The 17999-nt window shown below is 40.4% G+C and overlaps 2 protein-coding genes across 2 annotated transcripts; one reads left to right on the top strand and one right to left on the bottom strand.

Moving 5' to 3' along the window:
- Positions 1 to 1010: 1010 nt before the first annotated feature.
- stxbp3 (syntaxin binding protein 3) lies at positions 1011 to 9769 on the bottom strand. Its single transcript, XM_041040216.1, has 19 exons — positions 9711 to 9769; positions 8690 to 8739; positions 8366 to 8447; positions 8141 to 8217; positions 7902 to 7974; positions 7677 to 7777; positions 7218 to 7363; positions 6609 to 6702; positions 6148 to 6272; positions 5922 to 6020; positions 5777 to 5834; positions 5618 to 5683; positions 5078 to 5158; positions 4669 to 4804; positions 4220 to 4326; positions 3990 to 4085; positions 2430 to 2515; positions 1798 to 1946; positions 1011 to 1611 (listed from the first exon to the last, which is right to left on the bottom strand). Exons 1-19 carry the CDS (start codon positions 9754 to 9756, stop codon positions 1508 to 1510), a joined length of 1776 nt encoding a protein of 591 aa, XP_040896150.1. The 5' UTR covers positions 9757 to 9769; the 3' UTR covers positions 1011 to 1507.
- A 789-nt stretch (positions 9770 to 10558) lies between these two features.
- LOC121183615 (fibronectin type III domain-containing protein 7-like) lies at positions 10559 to 16729 on the top strand. Its single transcript, XM_041040762.1, has 13 exons — positions 10559 to 10612; positions 10783 to 10798; positions 10966 to 11226; positions 11808 to 12068; positions 12604 to 12864; positions 13026 to 13289; positions 13807 to 14061; positions 14190 to 14447; positions 14669 to 14923; positions 15255 to 15509; positions 16205 to 16465; positions 16552 to 16581; positions 16698 to 16729. Exons 1-13 carry the CDS (start codon positions 10559 to 10561, stop codon positions 16727 to 16729), a joined length of 2463 nt encoding a protein of 820 aa, XP_040896696.1.
- Positions 16730 to 17999: the final 1270 nt, after the last annotated feature.

The following is a 17999-nucleotide window of genomic DNA, read 5'->3' as shown; positions in this document are numbered from 1 at the left end:
AATGTTGTGGGAGTGAGGGTGGTGCTGGACGGCACACTTATTTCTGTTAAATGTTTCTTCCTTCAGAATATTAATGTACAAGTGTCCTTAAAAACTCCATGAAGGAAATGAGACTGAACATACATCAGCGTGGCTGTAAACACTGAATTTGACTAAATCCTGTTCTTTGGGATAACTGGAAGTTTTGGTGAATCATGTGGCAAAAAAACAACAACTGTACTCTTAAAGCACAATGAAAAATATGTTTGTTTAAAATCTGTTTTAACCACCAATGTAATTTTTGTTTTTAAGTTAAATAAGGATCTTAATTCATCCCTCACCTCTCATTTGTTGTTATTGAATCTCACCACAAACTGGAGTAAAACATCCCTCTATTCACTTTTTATAAATCCAATGTACTGCTAATAGCACAAAGCCTCCTCCCAACCTAAAGATTCAACACCCGTCTCATGTTTAGCCTTTTGAAAACACACAGGAAATATGTACTTTCCTGTATTGTGTAATGTCCTCAGTATGTAGTTAGCGATCTCAATTCTGTGTAACTAAAGCATAATCCATGTAGGAAAAGTAGGTTAGATGTGATCAATGACATTCCAGAAACCCCATAATGCCCTTGTTTCACCTATTGTCTCTTCAGCAGGTATGAGTGCAGCATATTCATTGGACACCAGATGCTCCTGCTGATTGTCTAATGAACATGTTTTTCTGTGAATAAAAGGACTTGATCGAGATTTTTCCAGTGAGAAACATTAAGTTAGTACTGTTCTGACCGGACATGATGATTAAGTGCTTTTACTGTGCCTGAGTTCTTAGTGTGTTGTTGATTAAAGTCAAAGCAATAACTAGAATCAGGTTTTAAGTAAGCCACTGCTAAGCTCATTCCAATGCTAAAATAATTCCCATATATTGTTTTGTCTACTGCATTATGGAACCAAGTGAAGTGACAGAGATGATTCTGTAACCATCAAACAAACAGTTGTTTTTCACTCCATCCCAGTCCACAATTTTGAACCACTTCATCCATTTATTAGTCAGTTGTTCAAGGAAAACGTAAATATTCTATATTAAAAACACTGTTCAAAATTATATTAAGTGTTTATAAACAGCAGTGACTGACAAAGTCAAAGGGCATTGCAGGGACTTACATACAGTATATATACATTAGCTTTGTGCTATTTTCCTCCAAACATTCTGTGTCTGAGAGTTTCTCAGAGCTCATTCAACATGTAACACTGTAACACTGCCAGCATTTTTCTTAAGGACAAAGGCACACACACTGAGGCGAGGTTAGACAGTCTGGGCAAAAGCTTTTCGATAATGAAATAGGCTTAGAAGAGAATTTGTTCTCATTCCTACTGCAACTGTAAATTAGGTTTGAAAAGAGTATTAAAACATAAAGATAAGTATAAGGTAAATTCCCTTCAGTCTTCGATTCACGAAGTTGAATTGAGTGCACTGTGCTGAATGATATGAGATATCGGGGGGGTTAGCTGGAGGGCCAAGTTTCTCAGGCATTGCTCCTTTCCTCTATTGTTAAAGTCTCCATCGGGCCCTTGCTCAGGGCCTTGATGTCATCCAGGAGACTGGTGGGGGTCAAAATGTGGGTGGACCCTGGAATCAAAGTAAAAGGAACTATTAGATCCCAAATTATACCAAAAAACTCTTCCACAATTCTTATTGGTTGTAGCAGTGGGTGTGAAACAGCTGGAAATGAAAACAGGCAGTGACCGTTTACAATTCAGTGGGTGAAAAAGGTGATTTAACCCATAATCTGTGTCGTCATGTGTTAATGCTCACCTATGATGACCTCGCAGGATTTGACGGCCTGGGTGACCTCGTAGGCACAGCGCATCTCAGAGAAGCAGATTCCTCCTATAACAAAGATGATGAGGCGTGAGCCGGTCCGGCGTTCGTCCTGAGCGCTGGCTTTGTGCTTCTGACGGGCACTGTGGAGCAGAGGATGGACAGCAGAAACTCACTTAGACAAATTTAAAAGAAAAACAGGTGGCTGCATGTCCACATTGTGAAAAGAATCAGGAAAGGGTGATGAACAGATGTTCAGAAACAACTCTGGGTCCCAAACACACCACATTGCCAAGCTGGAGGTGAATGCAGTAGCACAAATCATCACCGGAGGGCGCAAACGTATCACCCTCATACTGTTTGCATTTGTCTGTAAAATCAAATGGGGACATTCAGACGGCTGCCTATTTCTCCTGAGTGATAGGTAATATAGAAAATTGTGAAGATATTTTAAAGTAGTGTTCTAACAGTAGTGTTCTTCGTCACAAGGTTAAGTATTTGTCACATAATCTTGAGTATTTGAAATTAAACTCATAACTGGGATCAACCCTGATCACAACATCTCTGGCAGAATTTTTTCCAGACACTTACTGACCCAGGTCTCGTGTGATCACTCAAAAACCCACCTGACAGCTCCGGAGCCATTCCAGGCAGCAGGACACTCAGACTGGTGGGGCCATTCTTTGGTGTCCAGTTTGTTCTCCACAGCATCCTGAAAGTAACAGATCTTTAATTTATCTGTCATTTGTAGAAGTTAAGTCCCACTGAGACCAAATCAGTTTGGAAAGCCACTATCATAGATCTGGGCATTGATTTTGTTTGTACATATTGTGAGGCATCCACTTACATTCAAAACTATGGAGGAAGTACAAAGCTATATGAAAGTTTCTGCTGCTAACTACAGGATGCACCAGGGGAAGTCAAAACAACCTGCTGTCAAGCACTTCTCAGTCTCCAGGATTTTTACTTCTGGTTCTCAGCTGTAAGGCTCTTTTAAAAAAATTTTTTTGCCACTTAGGAAACCAGGTGCTCAGGTGGCAAAGACGGCTGTTCAGGTAATCAAAGGGAAGGAAAATAAAAATGAAGAGGAGACATAAAAGAACTTTTTATGTCACAGATCAACAAGAGTTCGCTCGTTTTGAATGATGATTTTAAATCTAATTTGACCTGTTTTATAACATTAAAATTAGTGCCAACGAATCCCATTTGCAAAGAAAACAAATGAGCCATGCCAGCTGCTGAGCCACAGACTTCAGATTTTGCTTCTAAAAAGCAGGACGACCTTAACCTTCTTTGAGGCCAAGAGTCTCTGTTCTAGCCTGTTCATCAGGTTTCATTTGATACCAGCATGTGGAATTTCAAATCTGAAGAATTACAGAACTGAGATTTAGAAAATTGAGTTTATAACCAAAGGGCACTGAAGTATCTCAGTTCCCTATTCCATTTCTGAGAACTGGACTCAACAGCAGAGTTTTAAATAATACAGATGTGTTATTTCTTCCATGTTTTGTGGCTTACAGCTCATATAACTTACCTGATTCAAAACAAACGGCCACAAGCAAACTTAATCACAAGACAGAGTGAAAAGGTGAGTGAGAAATCTACATGTTCTGTATGACTTTAACAAAACAGGAGGCGACTGTGACATCCTACCTCCCCTTTCACACAAAACATAACCTCACCTTATTATAATAGCCTCTTATATGGAATGCATTTAACATGCAATAAAAGCATTTGAGGATCAGTACAAAGGGAAACAAGGATCATCCCAAGGGATCAACACACAAGTGGTGCCTTATTGTACCTTATAGATGCTAAGATGCTGCCTTTTACAAATGGATAAAGAAGTACATAACACAAACATACATGTAACACTGCCTATCGCATGACCTGAATCTGATAACCTCCTTTTGTGGGGCTTTCACAGTTCTGTTCATTATTTTTTCTCACGAATTCCATTTAAAGGTAGACTGGGGGTAGCACAGTGACCTAGATCGAGCTGCATGTATGATCTGTAACACATAACATACATTATGTCTGACTTTTTTGTTTTCCTTGTCTACATCCTATCTAGACCCACAGTATGTGAACTGGATAAAATAAAGGTATTAAGGCTGTGTGAAAAAGCAGAAATGATGACTGCTAAAAAAATAAATTATGCAATAAAGTAATCTCCCCTCACTGACCTCCATCACATCTTTTATGACAGGAGTCCACCTGGAAAGGTTGTACGTCTGTTCCTGGGAACGATCCCGCCTGGTGGGTTTGCGAGAGCCGGAGCTCTAGAAACAAAAATACGACAAACAATGAGCAGGATTCAGTTGGGACTGATGACAGAACTGAATAGATGAACAAGATGAGAACATGACAACACATGGGATAAAGAACTCTGCAATCTTTTCCTTTCTCCACATACTGATGTGATGATAGGGACGCCCAGTTGTTTCCAGTTCAGGATAAACTCTCGTTCATCCTCGATCTTTACATGTTGGATGAGTTTGCTTAAGTTCTCATCTGTTGTTCCTGTTTACACACAACAAACAAACAAAGTGGTGTAAAAATCTCTAATAGTTAATTAGGGCTGTATCTTCTCAGTTAAATGGGCTGTGAGTCTGGGAAACTGTAGGTTTAACATCCATTTTATGGAATTATCTATTAGTCTTAACAAGAAAACGATAGGATAGCGCAACAATTTATATCCTGGCTGACTCACTAATGCTCTTTAAGTGTATCTGGATCTCTGACAGTCTGCACTCTGAGTGTTCGCCACAAACATACTGCTACAAAGCAGGAGACTATTTTACAGACTGCTAATGCTCAGACGGTGAAAGGAGACTAGTCTGCTCAAAGTAGAGAAAGGTGTACCGTTGAGGCTGAAGATGTAGAGCAGCACAGCTCTGATCTTGTCGTGGGTGCTGTATGGGTGGAGCAGCACAGGCAGCAGGGTCCTCATGGGATCCTTCACCTTCACCCCGTCCACGTCTGACCCCACTGCTAGGTCCTACACAGAGACAAATCATTGTTTATCTTATCTTGTTTAGGCTGGGAATACCCTGAATCTTTGTATGTTTTTAACATCTACTCATGAATGAAAATGGTCAGAGGTCAGACTGGAAACAAATGTCCATCTCAGGGATACTCTGTAAAGTGTTAAGTGTCGCCCCTACTCACTAAACAACCGACCACCCACTTGCCCAGTTGTTCAATCAAGGCTGAGTGGTAAACATGTTTAAGCACTTGTTCCACCAAAACAGATGACAGAGCACAGACAGACCTGTTCTGCTTTGCAGAGTTTCTCCACATTGTTTGAGTAATGATGCATGCAGTCCTCGGCCAACTGCAGATGAACGGTTTTCTAGAATTCAGACGCAGAAAAAAGACAGTACAACCGCAATAATGTATATGTATTGTTACAGAGATACTGAAGGATAGCCGTAGAAGCCAGAAATAAAAAAAAATATACATACAATATATACATACAATACAAAAATATTATTTCACATTCAGTTTCGCTGCTAAAAACATGCTTAAGTCAACCACACATAATAACAGGCTTTTAAAGCACCACACCCAACCACAACATAATGATCACTTAGCTCTATAATTACGGGTAGAAGGAAAATAATATTAGTTACATTTGTCCTTAAACCTGTGGCCTGTCAGATTCCAAAAGGTGCTGCTAAAAACTGCCCATTCTTACCCTGAAAGTTGGCTCGTGTTGAATAGATAACTTTAAAGTACAGGCAAATGATTGCAAGGCCTTAGAGATACCACTCCAACAGTCAGTAACAGTAACTATAATGGTGCTTCATACCTCAGTCAGCTGTTTACGGAATGAAGGCATCTTCTTCATCATTTGGGCCAAATGGCTAATTGTGATCTGGGAAGAAAATTAAATGAAATGTTTGCTGAAGGAATTCATTTAAAGAATGAAATGCACAGTTCATGAGGTGAAGAAATCACAGCACTGTACCTTCCCATCCGGCTGTTTCTTGCTAGCAGATATTTCCTTCACCATCTTGGGGATTTGTCTATTGTAAGAAAAAAAAATAAGGTCATTGTTGGGGTGAGGAAGACAGAAATGGCACACATCTATCTTTCAAATCTTGCACACTTACGCTGAGACTTCAGCAATGTGGTTGTGCCTCAGTTTAACCCAAAGCATGTCGTCCTCATTTAGCAGGGCCTGCTTCTCTGAGCCATCTTTAGACTTATACCTGGCCACAAAAAATAACCAGATAACTGGTTTCAACCAGAGATGTACTGCCTAAATTTGAAACAAAGCTTATATGCCATATGAATATTTGATGGATAAATGTGAATATGAAGAAAAGCCTGTATTACTTGTAGGTGTCGTTCTGGATATCAATGAGGTCATAGGCCATGGCCTGGTAGGTCAGCTCGTGCAGGATGGGGCTGACCGGGTCAAAACCTCTTTCCACTATCAGCAGCTGGGCCTGGGTCTTTCCCTGGGGACGGGTGGGAAATACACAAATAAAAACATGAACTATAACAATTCACTTTTGCTATAAAAACAGTGATCACTGCTTGTCAGTGAGATGTTATTCCTCGCTGCTACCGAGCAATGACCGCAAACTTTTCCCCTTTCAAAGGTTATGGTGAAGGGCAACGCTTTAATCTGCTTGAGGCAAAGGAGGGAACATTTTTTCTTTTCTTTTTACATGATACCTTCTGTTAAGCTGTCAGTGGAAAAAAAAACACTGTATTTTCAGGTTCCCATTCACTCCTTGGTCTAAGACCTTGTTTATTCTGTCAACATTCAGGTGTAGGTGCAGGTGTCTCACCTTTTTCTTGCCACTGTCATCCAGCTGGTAGTGTCTGGCCAGCTTGTTGTCCACCAGCTCTGCTAGGATCTTGGCGTTCTCCATGTTGTTGTCTCTAGTTATGATATAAATAGTTTTCCATGACTTTTCAATGTCAACATATTGAGGTTGCTCTGACACCAGTATTAGTTAATCCAGCAGTTGTAACATATCAGACATCAAACTGACTTTAGAGAAATATGCTGATGTTGTCAAATCACTCGAGTCAGTCTACATGTCCACAGAAACAGTAATTTAATTCATAAATTTCATCTGTCACCTTACACGTTAGGCCAGGGCAAGCGAGGAGTGCAACAATATGAATGCTTTCCAGGAGAGATATCATGTCTCCACCCTCTCTGTGACTGATGACTTTTTACTCCGTCTCTCAAATGTGAGCAGGTATAAACACATTTGATTTCTGATGTGGTCAGACAATATATCATACCAACTAGTTGTCTTCTAGTATAACCCGGTCACAGTCAGGTAATGTTCTATGGTCTCAGTTCAAGCTTTTCTAGTAAAAAGTCTCACTGTGCCTGGGGGCTGTGGTCTGTTGTAAGCTGAGAAACTAACTCTTCTCTGGCTTACTTCTTGTATCTGACCCCTGGGTACTCATCCAACGTGGCACAGAGTGTGACGAGCTGGTCTGCCAGTGTCTCCAGTGTCTTCTGTTTGTCCTGATTGTTGGGACTGTAAATGCTTTGGAAAGCCCCTGGATTATCACATGTGAACACCTGAAAATAATTCAACACAGCCGTCAAAACAATGAGAAATCGTCAAAATACAGAGAACAACAAATTACAGTTCCCAAGCCACTAGCGCAATACAAGGTTTATAACATCATTACATCACAGCTTAAAGCGGCCAACACCCATTAAAGAATCACTGAGAATGCTACAATTTTCTTCCTCCCAGCAGCAACATTTCCTAAGACTCACTAAAACAAGTGAATTTCCCCCGAGTTAGCAAGTAACCACAGGACCTGCATTAAAAAAGGAAATGGAGCATTACAAAAACCCTAAAAGAGCACACACTGAAAACACTCACTTGTGCCTCTTGCGGCATGAAGGATATGTTGATTTCCTTACAGACACGTATGTACTTTGCACAGTACAGCTTCATTTTGTTGAACAGGTCATCAGGACAGTCTGTGGACCCAAAATGTTTTTAGTTTGAAGATAAACCGCCAAATAAAAAAAATCATTAATAACAGTTTAGTTGAGTTATTTTGCTTATTAAGTAGAATTGAGAAGTTATTTGTTTGTTACTTACAGTCAGTGAAATAAACATAGGCTCCTTTATACTTGGGTTTGGTCTTGAAGTCTGAAATAAAGGCCTCCACACACTATAAGATAAAATGCAATTTTAGAAAAAAAACAACAAAAAACAGAAAACAGTTTGGCAGAAAACCACTGGAATGAAACTGGGAAAAAAAAACAAAAGTAAATTTAAAAGAAATGAATACTTGAATCCAAATTCAAGATGACCATTACAGGGTTACAATGGCAAACCTTAGCAGTTGGTGGCATGAAGTAGATGGCCTTCATTTCTGGAACAGGCTCTCTGCTTTTGTACAGGTCCTCCACAACTACATATGTGAAACAAGATATTCACTTTAATTTAAATTCTAATTTAAGATATTAGCTACAAGCATCCAGACACAGACTTCAGTTGTTCGGTCTATTACCAATATGATGTAAAAATAAGTGTTTCACTGTTACGGAAACATGGCCTACTTGTTATTTTCTCTGACATCAGATCGGACATCTTGCAGCATGATGACAGGAGCTTTGTGGTGAAAGGGTCCAGAATCAATATCTGTGAAGAAGATATTGATAGCAGTCAGTCTAATTATAGATCACACTGTGCTACAGTATGTTGCTAGGCTATGGAGCTCCACTTTAAAAGCAGTGGTACTTCCAAAGCACAAACAAAAATGTTTTGAGTCACAGCACATGACAGACATCAGTCATGAAAAAGTTGGATCTGTAATAAAGGAAGTGGAAGTTGTCCATTCATGCAGTTAAACTCATAGGACTCTCCACTGAGTGTGGTCCTACCTTCCATACGTTCGATTTTCTGCAGTCTGCAATAATTGTTTCTTTTACTCCTGTAAGAAACACAGAACATGACTCATGAAAAACAACATGACTGAAACCAGAAAAAAGTCAGTCCACCTACTCTCGATTGAGGAACTTTTGAGGAATGTGAAGCACTTTATGACATTGTTTTGAAAGGTGCCACATAAATAAACTTTATCAGTAGTAGTGGCGGTAGTAGTAGCGGTCATGTGGTGCATGCAGTAAATGATCAATCATTTATTAAAGAAAACAGCTGTTAGACTGGTTGCAGCCTTGCATTCCTTCTACAATTGAATAGTACTAATTTATTTCTCCGTTACCGTCTTCACGCACGCGCAGGCACACGCACACACACGCACACACACAAAATTGAAGCAATTTGACAAGGCATACCTTAACAAATCAATATAACTAAATATAAACTCAAGCAAAATGGGTGTGAAAAGCAGATTTAGACAAGGACTCAGTGCTATTCTACTTCAGTTATGTACATTTTTTAAAACAATATTTCCATTGATTAAGTTATATCAACCGGGAGTAAACACTTCCCGGTTGGCAGCTTTCCTCCAACCAGCCACAGAGGACAACACCTCGGAACACACAAACAGACTTTGACACAGGCTGGTTTTAGGTTTGTGTCGATTTAACATTATCAATGCTGAGTTAAAGACAGCCTGTAGACCCAAGGCGGGGCACCAGGCAGTGGAAACCTCGACCTCACTTTACTCGATGTAAAGTTATGGTGAAAGAACAACATCGAGTGTTCACCCAGGTGCATTCCTCGTCTATTCTTGCCTTCAATACACATCTCTAACCTTCCGTTTCCAAAAACACAAAAAACAAAACTTCAGAATGAGAGTAAACGTTCAGTGCCACGGCAAAATGCAAAGTCACAGGAGAATAAACAGTTCATAAAAACAGCACGTAGATATTTGTTGAAAAATAAGCGTCACGCTGTTTCACATGGACAACAAACACTCTCTCATTGGATTAAACTTACTTTTCCAAACTACTCCTTTCAGCCCGTGATCCGAACCTGCTGCCATCTTGTTTTTTTTTCCTTCTGCGCCTCTTCCTGTCCCATGTCCTCTGACTCTGACGTCAACAAGTGTGCGACCGCGGTCTGGCGTATTTTTTATTTTTTTCAGATTTGTTTACAAATATTTAGGCAGAGTGCATACAATCATAAGATAAAACATCTGTAGTTTCAATTTTAGTCTCATAAAAACTGCAGATATTGTGATTAACATTAAACATCAGTATTAAAAAGTTATAAAAAAAATAAATAAAAATACTATGCGAGGTAATTTTAAGCCAAATGAGACAACAGGTCAAAATTATGAGTTTTAATTATAGGGCAATGAGACAAAACTATCTGTACTATAATGAGATAATCTTGAGATAGTATGTCAAGTATGAAATATAAGTAAAGATTTTAACTTAAGTCAAAATAATGTAATAGTCTTGATGTATTAAGTGAGACCCATGATTAATTAGGTCAGTTATTAAATTTTAAGTTTTGAGTCCAGTTCCTTTGCCAGCCCCTGCACACTTCACATTTTCTTCTTCCTTGACTACATCCTTGAATATAGAATATCATGCCGTTAGCTACAAAGGTGTTTCCTTCTCATGCTACCCAAGCTGTACCTGCCCCAGGTTACATCTCTCGGCTTCGCTATGATTGGACACTTGCACCCAGGGGGAGGGGACAGATGCAGGTATTTCAGCTAACACAGACACCACATACGTTTAAGAAAAGGTAGCGTGAAGAATTTACAAAAAAATCTAACTGAAACTGCAAAGAGTGAGAAGCAGTGAGAGGAGTGTTTCCAGAGACAGACGTGAAGAATGGGCACTATGAAGTGGCTGGTGATTTTTATCTTGTTTGGCATATGCTCACAGGTACAGTAATGAAATGAGTTTATTTCATTCACTGAAACTTTGTTGAGAAAATGGAAGAGCATAATGCAGTGGAAAAATGGCATTCAAAAAGGTTAACTAGTTAGTAGCAACTTTTTTTGTATAATTACATAAAACTATTATTAATGATGTGTTCTCGTCAATATTTGCAGGCTGCAACAGAATCAGGTACTGTATGTTCTCTTTTATATACATTCCACTGTAGATGTTTTATTGCTGTCATATATGAAAATGAAAGGGCACAAAAACTTTATACATTTATTTCTAAAAAAAAAAAAAAACATGTCTCAGGTTGGCAAGTATGTGCTAAAAATTTCTTTCATCTCTCTCATCAGATTTCCAAGTATCTGTGTTCTCAACAACATCCAAGACTGTGATTCTTAGATGGACCAGGTACTCTGGAGCCAGCTCATACAAGATCTCTGTTGCCCCCAAAAGCTCACCAGACAGCACCATCGCTTTTGCCCAATTTGGTCCAAACACAGTGATGGGTTCTGTCAACTCTCTGTCCCCAAACGTCAATTATATCTTCACAGTTGAAGCTCTGGACGATTCCAAAGCAATACTGAGCAATGCAACTACTGAGTCATCAACAGGTGAGGTACACGTCTGTTCAAACCTGTATGGTTTAAGCACTTAATAACAGAATATTTTATTATGTGCTTCAATGATATTTAATTTTCCATTTCAAGAACAAGCTGTTTTTTTAGTATGTATTCTGGTGTTGTGTGCTTGACTTCTGAAATTTGTAAAGTACAAGTTTATACTGCCATATTCAAACACACATATTTATTGTTAAAACAGAAGGGAGTCTGCAAAAGGTTGTAGTGAGTCCAGCATAATAGTCCAATGTTAATTTAACACTTAAATGTTTCTTTCAGAACCTAAGGCTGATGTTTGGCAGTTGCCTATGTACACTGAGCAGAGGACCAGAGTCACTCTCTTTTACCTAGATTTGGTTTACAGGGTAAAATAGAAAATCATACTCTTCAATTAGAATAAAAATCTTTTAAAATCTTTGTAGTTACATCTTGTGTTTGATTCAACCAAATTTACAGAGGGAGACTTTTAACACCTAAAATCCACAGTCAACATGGGAGATTGTTTGGGGGCCATTACAATATGTGTCCTCTTGTTAGAAGCCATTAGTGATCTGAACGGATTGTGACTATTTTAGCCCCTGAGATGATGGATCCCATCGAGACAGTGAAGCCAAAGGATAGCAGGACCTTGATGGCAGAGTTCGCCTTGAGGACCGGGGCGACTCAATACATTATACGCATCCAGAACTCCAATGGCTTCTACAGAGAAGATACCGTGTTTTTCTCCCCCACTGAGATTCAGTCCCTCAAACCGTACACTGAGTACACTCTCAGCATCATGGCTGTGAACAGCGGAGGCCGCAGCCAGCCATCTTCTCCTGTGACAGCAAAAACAGGTACTGTTGTTTCTCACATTATCTGTGTTTGTGTGCAGAATGTTACGGTTTCACATTTTTCTTCTTCCACAGCTGGGAAACAAAAATGAATTCAGTGGGGAAAATACCACCCAGGGGCTGGTTTATGTCAAGAAATGAGCCACACATTCACTGAGAGACACTGAGAACTTTTGTAATCAGTCCCCATGCCCTGCAGAAGTCACTTGATCTGCTTCATTGTCCCATAGCAGAGCCACAGTATATATAGCACTGTGAGTGAATGTACACATGCATCATCTCCAGTCAAATGCGCTTTCAGTGTTTGTACAAATCCAGGTTTGTCTTACCCAAGAAATGCATCAGCATCCCTCAGGGCCTCTCCTGTATTGGTGGTAACTATACCTGACCCTTCTATGTCAAACACACAAAGAGTTGACCTCATCGCAAGTAAATAGCTCACCTCTCACCTCAGGGGGAAAATCTGATCCTCATGAGCTAAAAAAACATTCAACGAGCAGTTTCACCATTTTTTGTAAAACTTTCCTCTCTTCCACAGTTTTGCCTCCTCCTCAGCTCTCCACCTCCTCCCCCTGCAATGACAGCATCATTGTATCCTGGGCCCCCGTAGCTCACGCTGTCCAGTACACCCTGTCCATATACAAGTTTGGTTCAAACACCAACATGAAGCACAACACCTCCAATACCAATCTGACCATCTCTGGCCTGGATGCTGGCTCGCTCTACATCATCAGGGGTTTCGCCTGGGACCCTGAGGGCCGAGAGGGAGAGGGCAGTTTGTACATCAACCAGACAACACGTAAGGAGGCATCGAGACACTTCTCTGTGTGTGTTTTTGAAATGTTGCATAGCAAAGCGTATGTTTTTGATGGGTTTAATGGGTGTTTGTGTGTTCCTATGTGCACTTAGTATGCGTTTGATGCATCATTGGCTGTGTCTTTATGTTTTGTCTTTTAACAGGACCTCCAACACCATCTTCTGTCAATGTCTCTGTGGTGATGAGTAATGGTCTGGCCGGACTGTCAGTGTCCTGGGAACTCGATCTGGAGGTCTACGGATCCATCGAGTATTTTGTGATGAGTGACCAGAACCTCACCTGTAACTCCACATCCAGCTCTTGCACCCTGTCTCCAGTGGGCTGTGGACAGGTACACGTCATCCAGGTCACTGCCTCAAATGAAGCCGGGCCCAGCTATCCATCCAGCCCCAAGGTCTTCATCACCTGTGAGTAGTAGCTCTGCATAGACACACACGTGAACAAAATGTCTACACCTCTATGGTCTGCAGCACACATTGCATTTTTGACGTTTAGATAACCGTTAGTTTAATTTACCATCACATTCTCTTCTAAGATAAAAGATAGAAGAGGATGTTTTTAAAAGGCCAAACATCCTTCACCAGATAAAATTACATGCTGCTTCTCTCTGATCCTTTTTTCATCAATTTAATAAATTAAAACTAACAATTACTATGATGCAATAATAAGGATGCTTTTATCATATGCTACAATAAGCGTTATATGCTACAATAAGAGTTATTATGACAAGTTTTCATTTTTTTCATGGAAACTGAAATCTTTAATTTATGTTTACTGGAGAGAAATGATTGCAAAAAACAAACAAACAAACAAAAAAAAACACATTACCACATCAGTGATAGTTATGGATCCAAACTGTCACAGCATTAGGCAACTCTGAAAGCACTGTCAGTAACTAAACCCCCTGCTGTCCTGTGCTGTCAGTCCCCTGCCCCCCAGAGTCTTTGGCCCTTGTGGAGTCAACAGAAGGAAACTGCACACTGACGTGGGACACAGTGCCTCATGCTGACAGCTACGTGGCCTTCATCAAGAGAGGTGATGGTGGTGAAGACACCTGTAACACCACCAGCAACAACTGTACCTACCACTGCCAGTGCGGCTACACATACCTGATGTCTGTGCTCGCATTCAACCAGGCTGGCGCCAGTCCTCCAGGAGAGAATCTCAACTATACCACCTGTAAGGAGCAGTGGAAGTGACATGCTTTAAGATTATGAGAAATCATGAGATGGATTTTCTTCTCTTCCTGTTTATCATTGTTATATGTTTACTTATGTTTACTTACGTGTGTCACCTGTGTCTGTCAGTGCCCTGTTGTCCAGAGGGTGTATCCGTCTCTGTCGTGAGCGCTGACACTCTGGAGATCATGTGGACAGCTTCACGGGGGGCAGAGCTGTATGAGACTCGGGCTGCAGACAGTTCAGAGGTCATCCTGTGCAACGACACGGCGCCGGTGTGCGCCCTCTCTGACCTCAGCTGTGACAGCACCTACAGAGTGGTGGTGACACCCTGCAATGAAATCAGCGGATGCAACCGTGCATGCAAAGCTCACACCAAAGACACAGGTAGAAAACATCTATTCATATATTCAGCTAATATCCAGTTACATTTAACAAGCAGACTTGGTGGCAGAGCTGTTGTATTGTATTGTATTGCATTAGATTGTACAGGTGTACCTAATAAAGTGGCCAGAGAGTGTATATCAGGAAATCATAGTTCTGAACAATAGTTTGTGTTTGCTTTGGATGATTTGGATGTAATTAGTCCTGTCCCTCGTCTCCATCAGCTCCCTGCATGCCAACGGACCTGAGTCTGAATCCGAAAAACTCCTCCTGCGTCACTGTCAGCTGGGAAGCGAACAACAGGGCTGCTACTTACACTGTGAGCGCGATGGGCGGTGACGGCAAACTCACCTGCACCTCCCCTGGAAACAGCTGCGACTTCACTGACCTTCCCTGTGGCTCCACATATGAAGTCAGTGTCATAGCGAGCAGCGCCGCCGGCCAGAGTTTACCCAGCTACTCTGACTTTCTGGAAACAGGTGAGTGACCCAAGGTTTGGACTGATCTTCTTTTTAACAGACATTTCAAATAAAATTTATTTTAATCTGGACCTCGATAATCTGGACCGCAGCTTTTATTTAAGGTGAAGGTGGGGATCAAATCTGTTGAGGAGTATAAATAGCAATTGTAAACAGATTAAGTCAGAAAATGAAACCAGTTAGACTATTAACAACTTCTGGTATAAGCTGCATCCACTTATGGTATAATCCAAAGTCAGATACAGACATTTATGTTAAATAAACAGATACAGATACAGACAGTAGCTGTGTGATATTCCCTTGCATCCACACATATCATCTTCTCTTACAGAACCCTGTTGCCCGGTGAATCTAACGGTGGCTCAGGTGACTCAAGCAATGACCAATGTCTCATGGTCTCACGCCAAAGGGGCACGTTCGTTCATCACTTCTCTGACATCACCGCGTGGTCATGCCCGCTGCCACACTCAGGACTCCCACTGCCTCATGGGATGCATCACCTGTGGGACAAACTACACCGTCACCATGGAGGCGATCAGCCACAGCGGGCGCAAAGCTAACTGCACCTATCAGGGCTTCTCGTCCAGTGAGTGAGGATATTTTCCACCAATGAGAAGGAAAGAGAGACGTTTATAAAAGTTTTTGGAGTAGTTAACTTCAAATTATAGCTCGTCCACAGAGAATCAAACAAGGCTAGTTATTTTGACCACAGTTGAAGAAGGAGGGAGTCAAATTAAAAAGTGTAACAGTACCACAGGTGGATAAGATTCAGAAAGTTAGTGAACAGTAATATCTACCCAAAGCTTGCTAAAATATGTTTGCTGAGTGTGTTTAATTGATCCATCTCTGCTTCAGTAGCACTTACAGACACTGAGCTCTCCAGTTTTATTCCTGTTTATATTCTAAAGGTTTTACTGAGGGGTTTGTTCATACATTATTCATAGCCCGATTTATGTAGCATCTTATTTGAAAATTTTTTTTTGGTGTTGACAATATTTTATGATTCAGAGCATGATTTTAAAAAAAAGAGAGAGAAAAAAGAAAGACAAAAAGAAAGTCTTTTTAGCAAAGAAAAATCCTCTCTGTAAAAACATTTGACTCTAATGCGTTAACAAAATGAAACAAGAATTTTGAGCCTGGCTTCATTCCAGATTTCTGTCCTGGAAACATGCTAATTATTGCATTTTTAAGTTTCATCATGAAATCTATTAGTGAAGATTATTACACTTTGTCCATCACTTTCAAACGCCTTCTCTAAGTTCTGTGCACCCTCTGTCGTAGGTGCCTGCTGTCCCTCGGGTGTCAGGCTCTACAGGATGGCCGGTAACTCCCTGCGGGTGTACTGGCGCAGCCCCGGCAGCAGCCACACTTACATCACAGAGATAGTGGGTGGCAGCAACAACTACACCTGCACTGCATCACCTGGGGAAAACAGCTGTGATATTGACAACATCCAGTGCGGGGACATCTATCATGTAGTGGTGGCCCCACTCACACCAGAGGGCAGCAATGTGCTGTTCTGTCCTCAGAGGCTGTACTCAGGTATGACAATCCAGCTGTAACATTATGAATATGAACAATGGTTTGATGTAATTTGACTTTTGTTGTTGTTGTTTCTGTTCTTACAGTAACTTGCTCAGACAGCAGCATTGGCACAGGTGAGTGTGTTACCATTATATAGATTTATTTGGTTATTTGAAGTTTAGATCGTTAAAATGAGTGGTTTCCACCTACAGACAGATGATTTTTCTAATATCACTATCAATCTGTTCAGTGATTTACAGAGGGAAGAGAAGCGTGGACTAGCATATGGTGAGTGAATATACTGCACCTGGTAAATGATGGAAATAATCATCCTAATTGTTGTAATATATCAAAAAAAAAAAATAAATAAAAAAGTAAATGGCCAACACTAAAAATCCATCCAGCAAACTTACTGTAATATTTGTTGTTTTGTCTTCACAGCCTCTTCCCCACAGATACAACAAACACTTCCATCTTCTTCATCCTCCTCTTCCTCCTGCGTCATCCTTGCTCACCCAGATGAAGCCAGTCTGATAAATAAATAGAAGAACAACTTATAACCAAGAAGAAACATACCTGTCTGTTGGCCATGATATAAAATGATGATAAAATAAATGTTTTAGATATTGTTCAGTGTTGTAAACCTACCTTTAAATTATGTTCATGCACTGTGCCCTCAACAGACACGATCAAACACTTTAATATGAGAAAAAACAAAGACAAGCACAGGAGCACAGTTTGTGTTTGCTGTTCAAAATATGTGTGATTGTATGAATTTGTAAAAGTGGAAAAGCCTTTTGATGATAAAACATTTTATCCACAAACAAACAAAACTAAATTTACATGCTGTACTAATAAAGTTGTGACAGTCTAATTTCGGTAATTGTAAACTGATTTCATGCCCAACCTGCTGGATTTAAAACATTACAAACAAATGATCTGATTGAAAAAAAAAAAAATCAACAAAACAGTAGTAGAGTCCCAAAAGACATTTAACATCATCCATGAAACCTTTAGGCCATTCATTTTAAGAAGCTTTAATTTGAGAATTGACTAAATTAAATAAATTTCGTAGTTCGGGCCCTAAGTAGGAAGCCTCCTGTGGGAGACACATCACTCTGTTAAATTACACCGTCTTCTTCAGTGTGCTGTTGCTCATTCTCAGGATGAATTAAACACTGTGGAATATGCGTCACTGTGGTTGTGCAAACCTTGTGCATATTTCTGCTAATAAAGAATTCCCAGCATCGTCTGTGCGTTTTGTGGTTTGTTCTGCACACAGACATAAATATAAAGTTGCATCACTCAGGTCATCATATCATTTGCCTTTACACTGAGCTCACTGCACCCCTGACAATTAAAATATGCATAGTTGTTTCAGAGCAGTTTTACTTTACAACACACCAGCTTCACAGGGCACCTATCACCAGAAATATGTGCTGCCCTGCACCCCCCCTTTTTTCACAACACAGGTTTCAGTTGGCTCAAGTCCCTCAAAACACAAAAGGGATGGTTCTGGTATTATCCCCAGTGAACTGTAAACAGTATAGGC

Source organism: Toxotes jaculatrix, chromosome 6 (assembly GCF_017976425.1).
Source record: "Toxotes jaculatrix isolate fToxJac2 chromosome 6, fToxJac2.pri, whole genome shotgun sequence".
Taxonomy (NCBI): domain Eukaryota; kingdom Metazoa; phylum Chordata; class Actinopteri; family Toxotidae; genus Toxotes; species Toxotes jaculatrix.
Note: the sequence above shows the minus strand (reverse complement) of the source record. Positions and strands in the feature narration are given on the sequence as shown.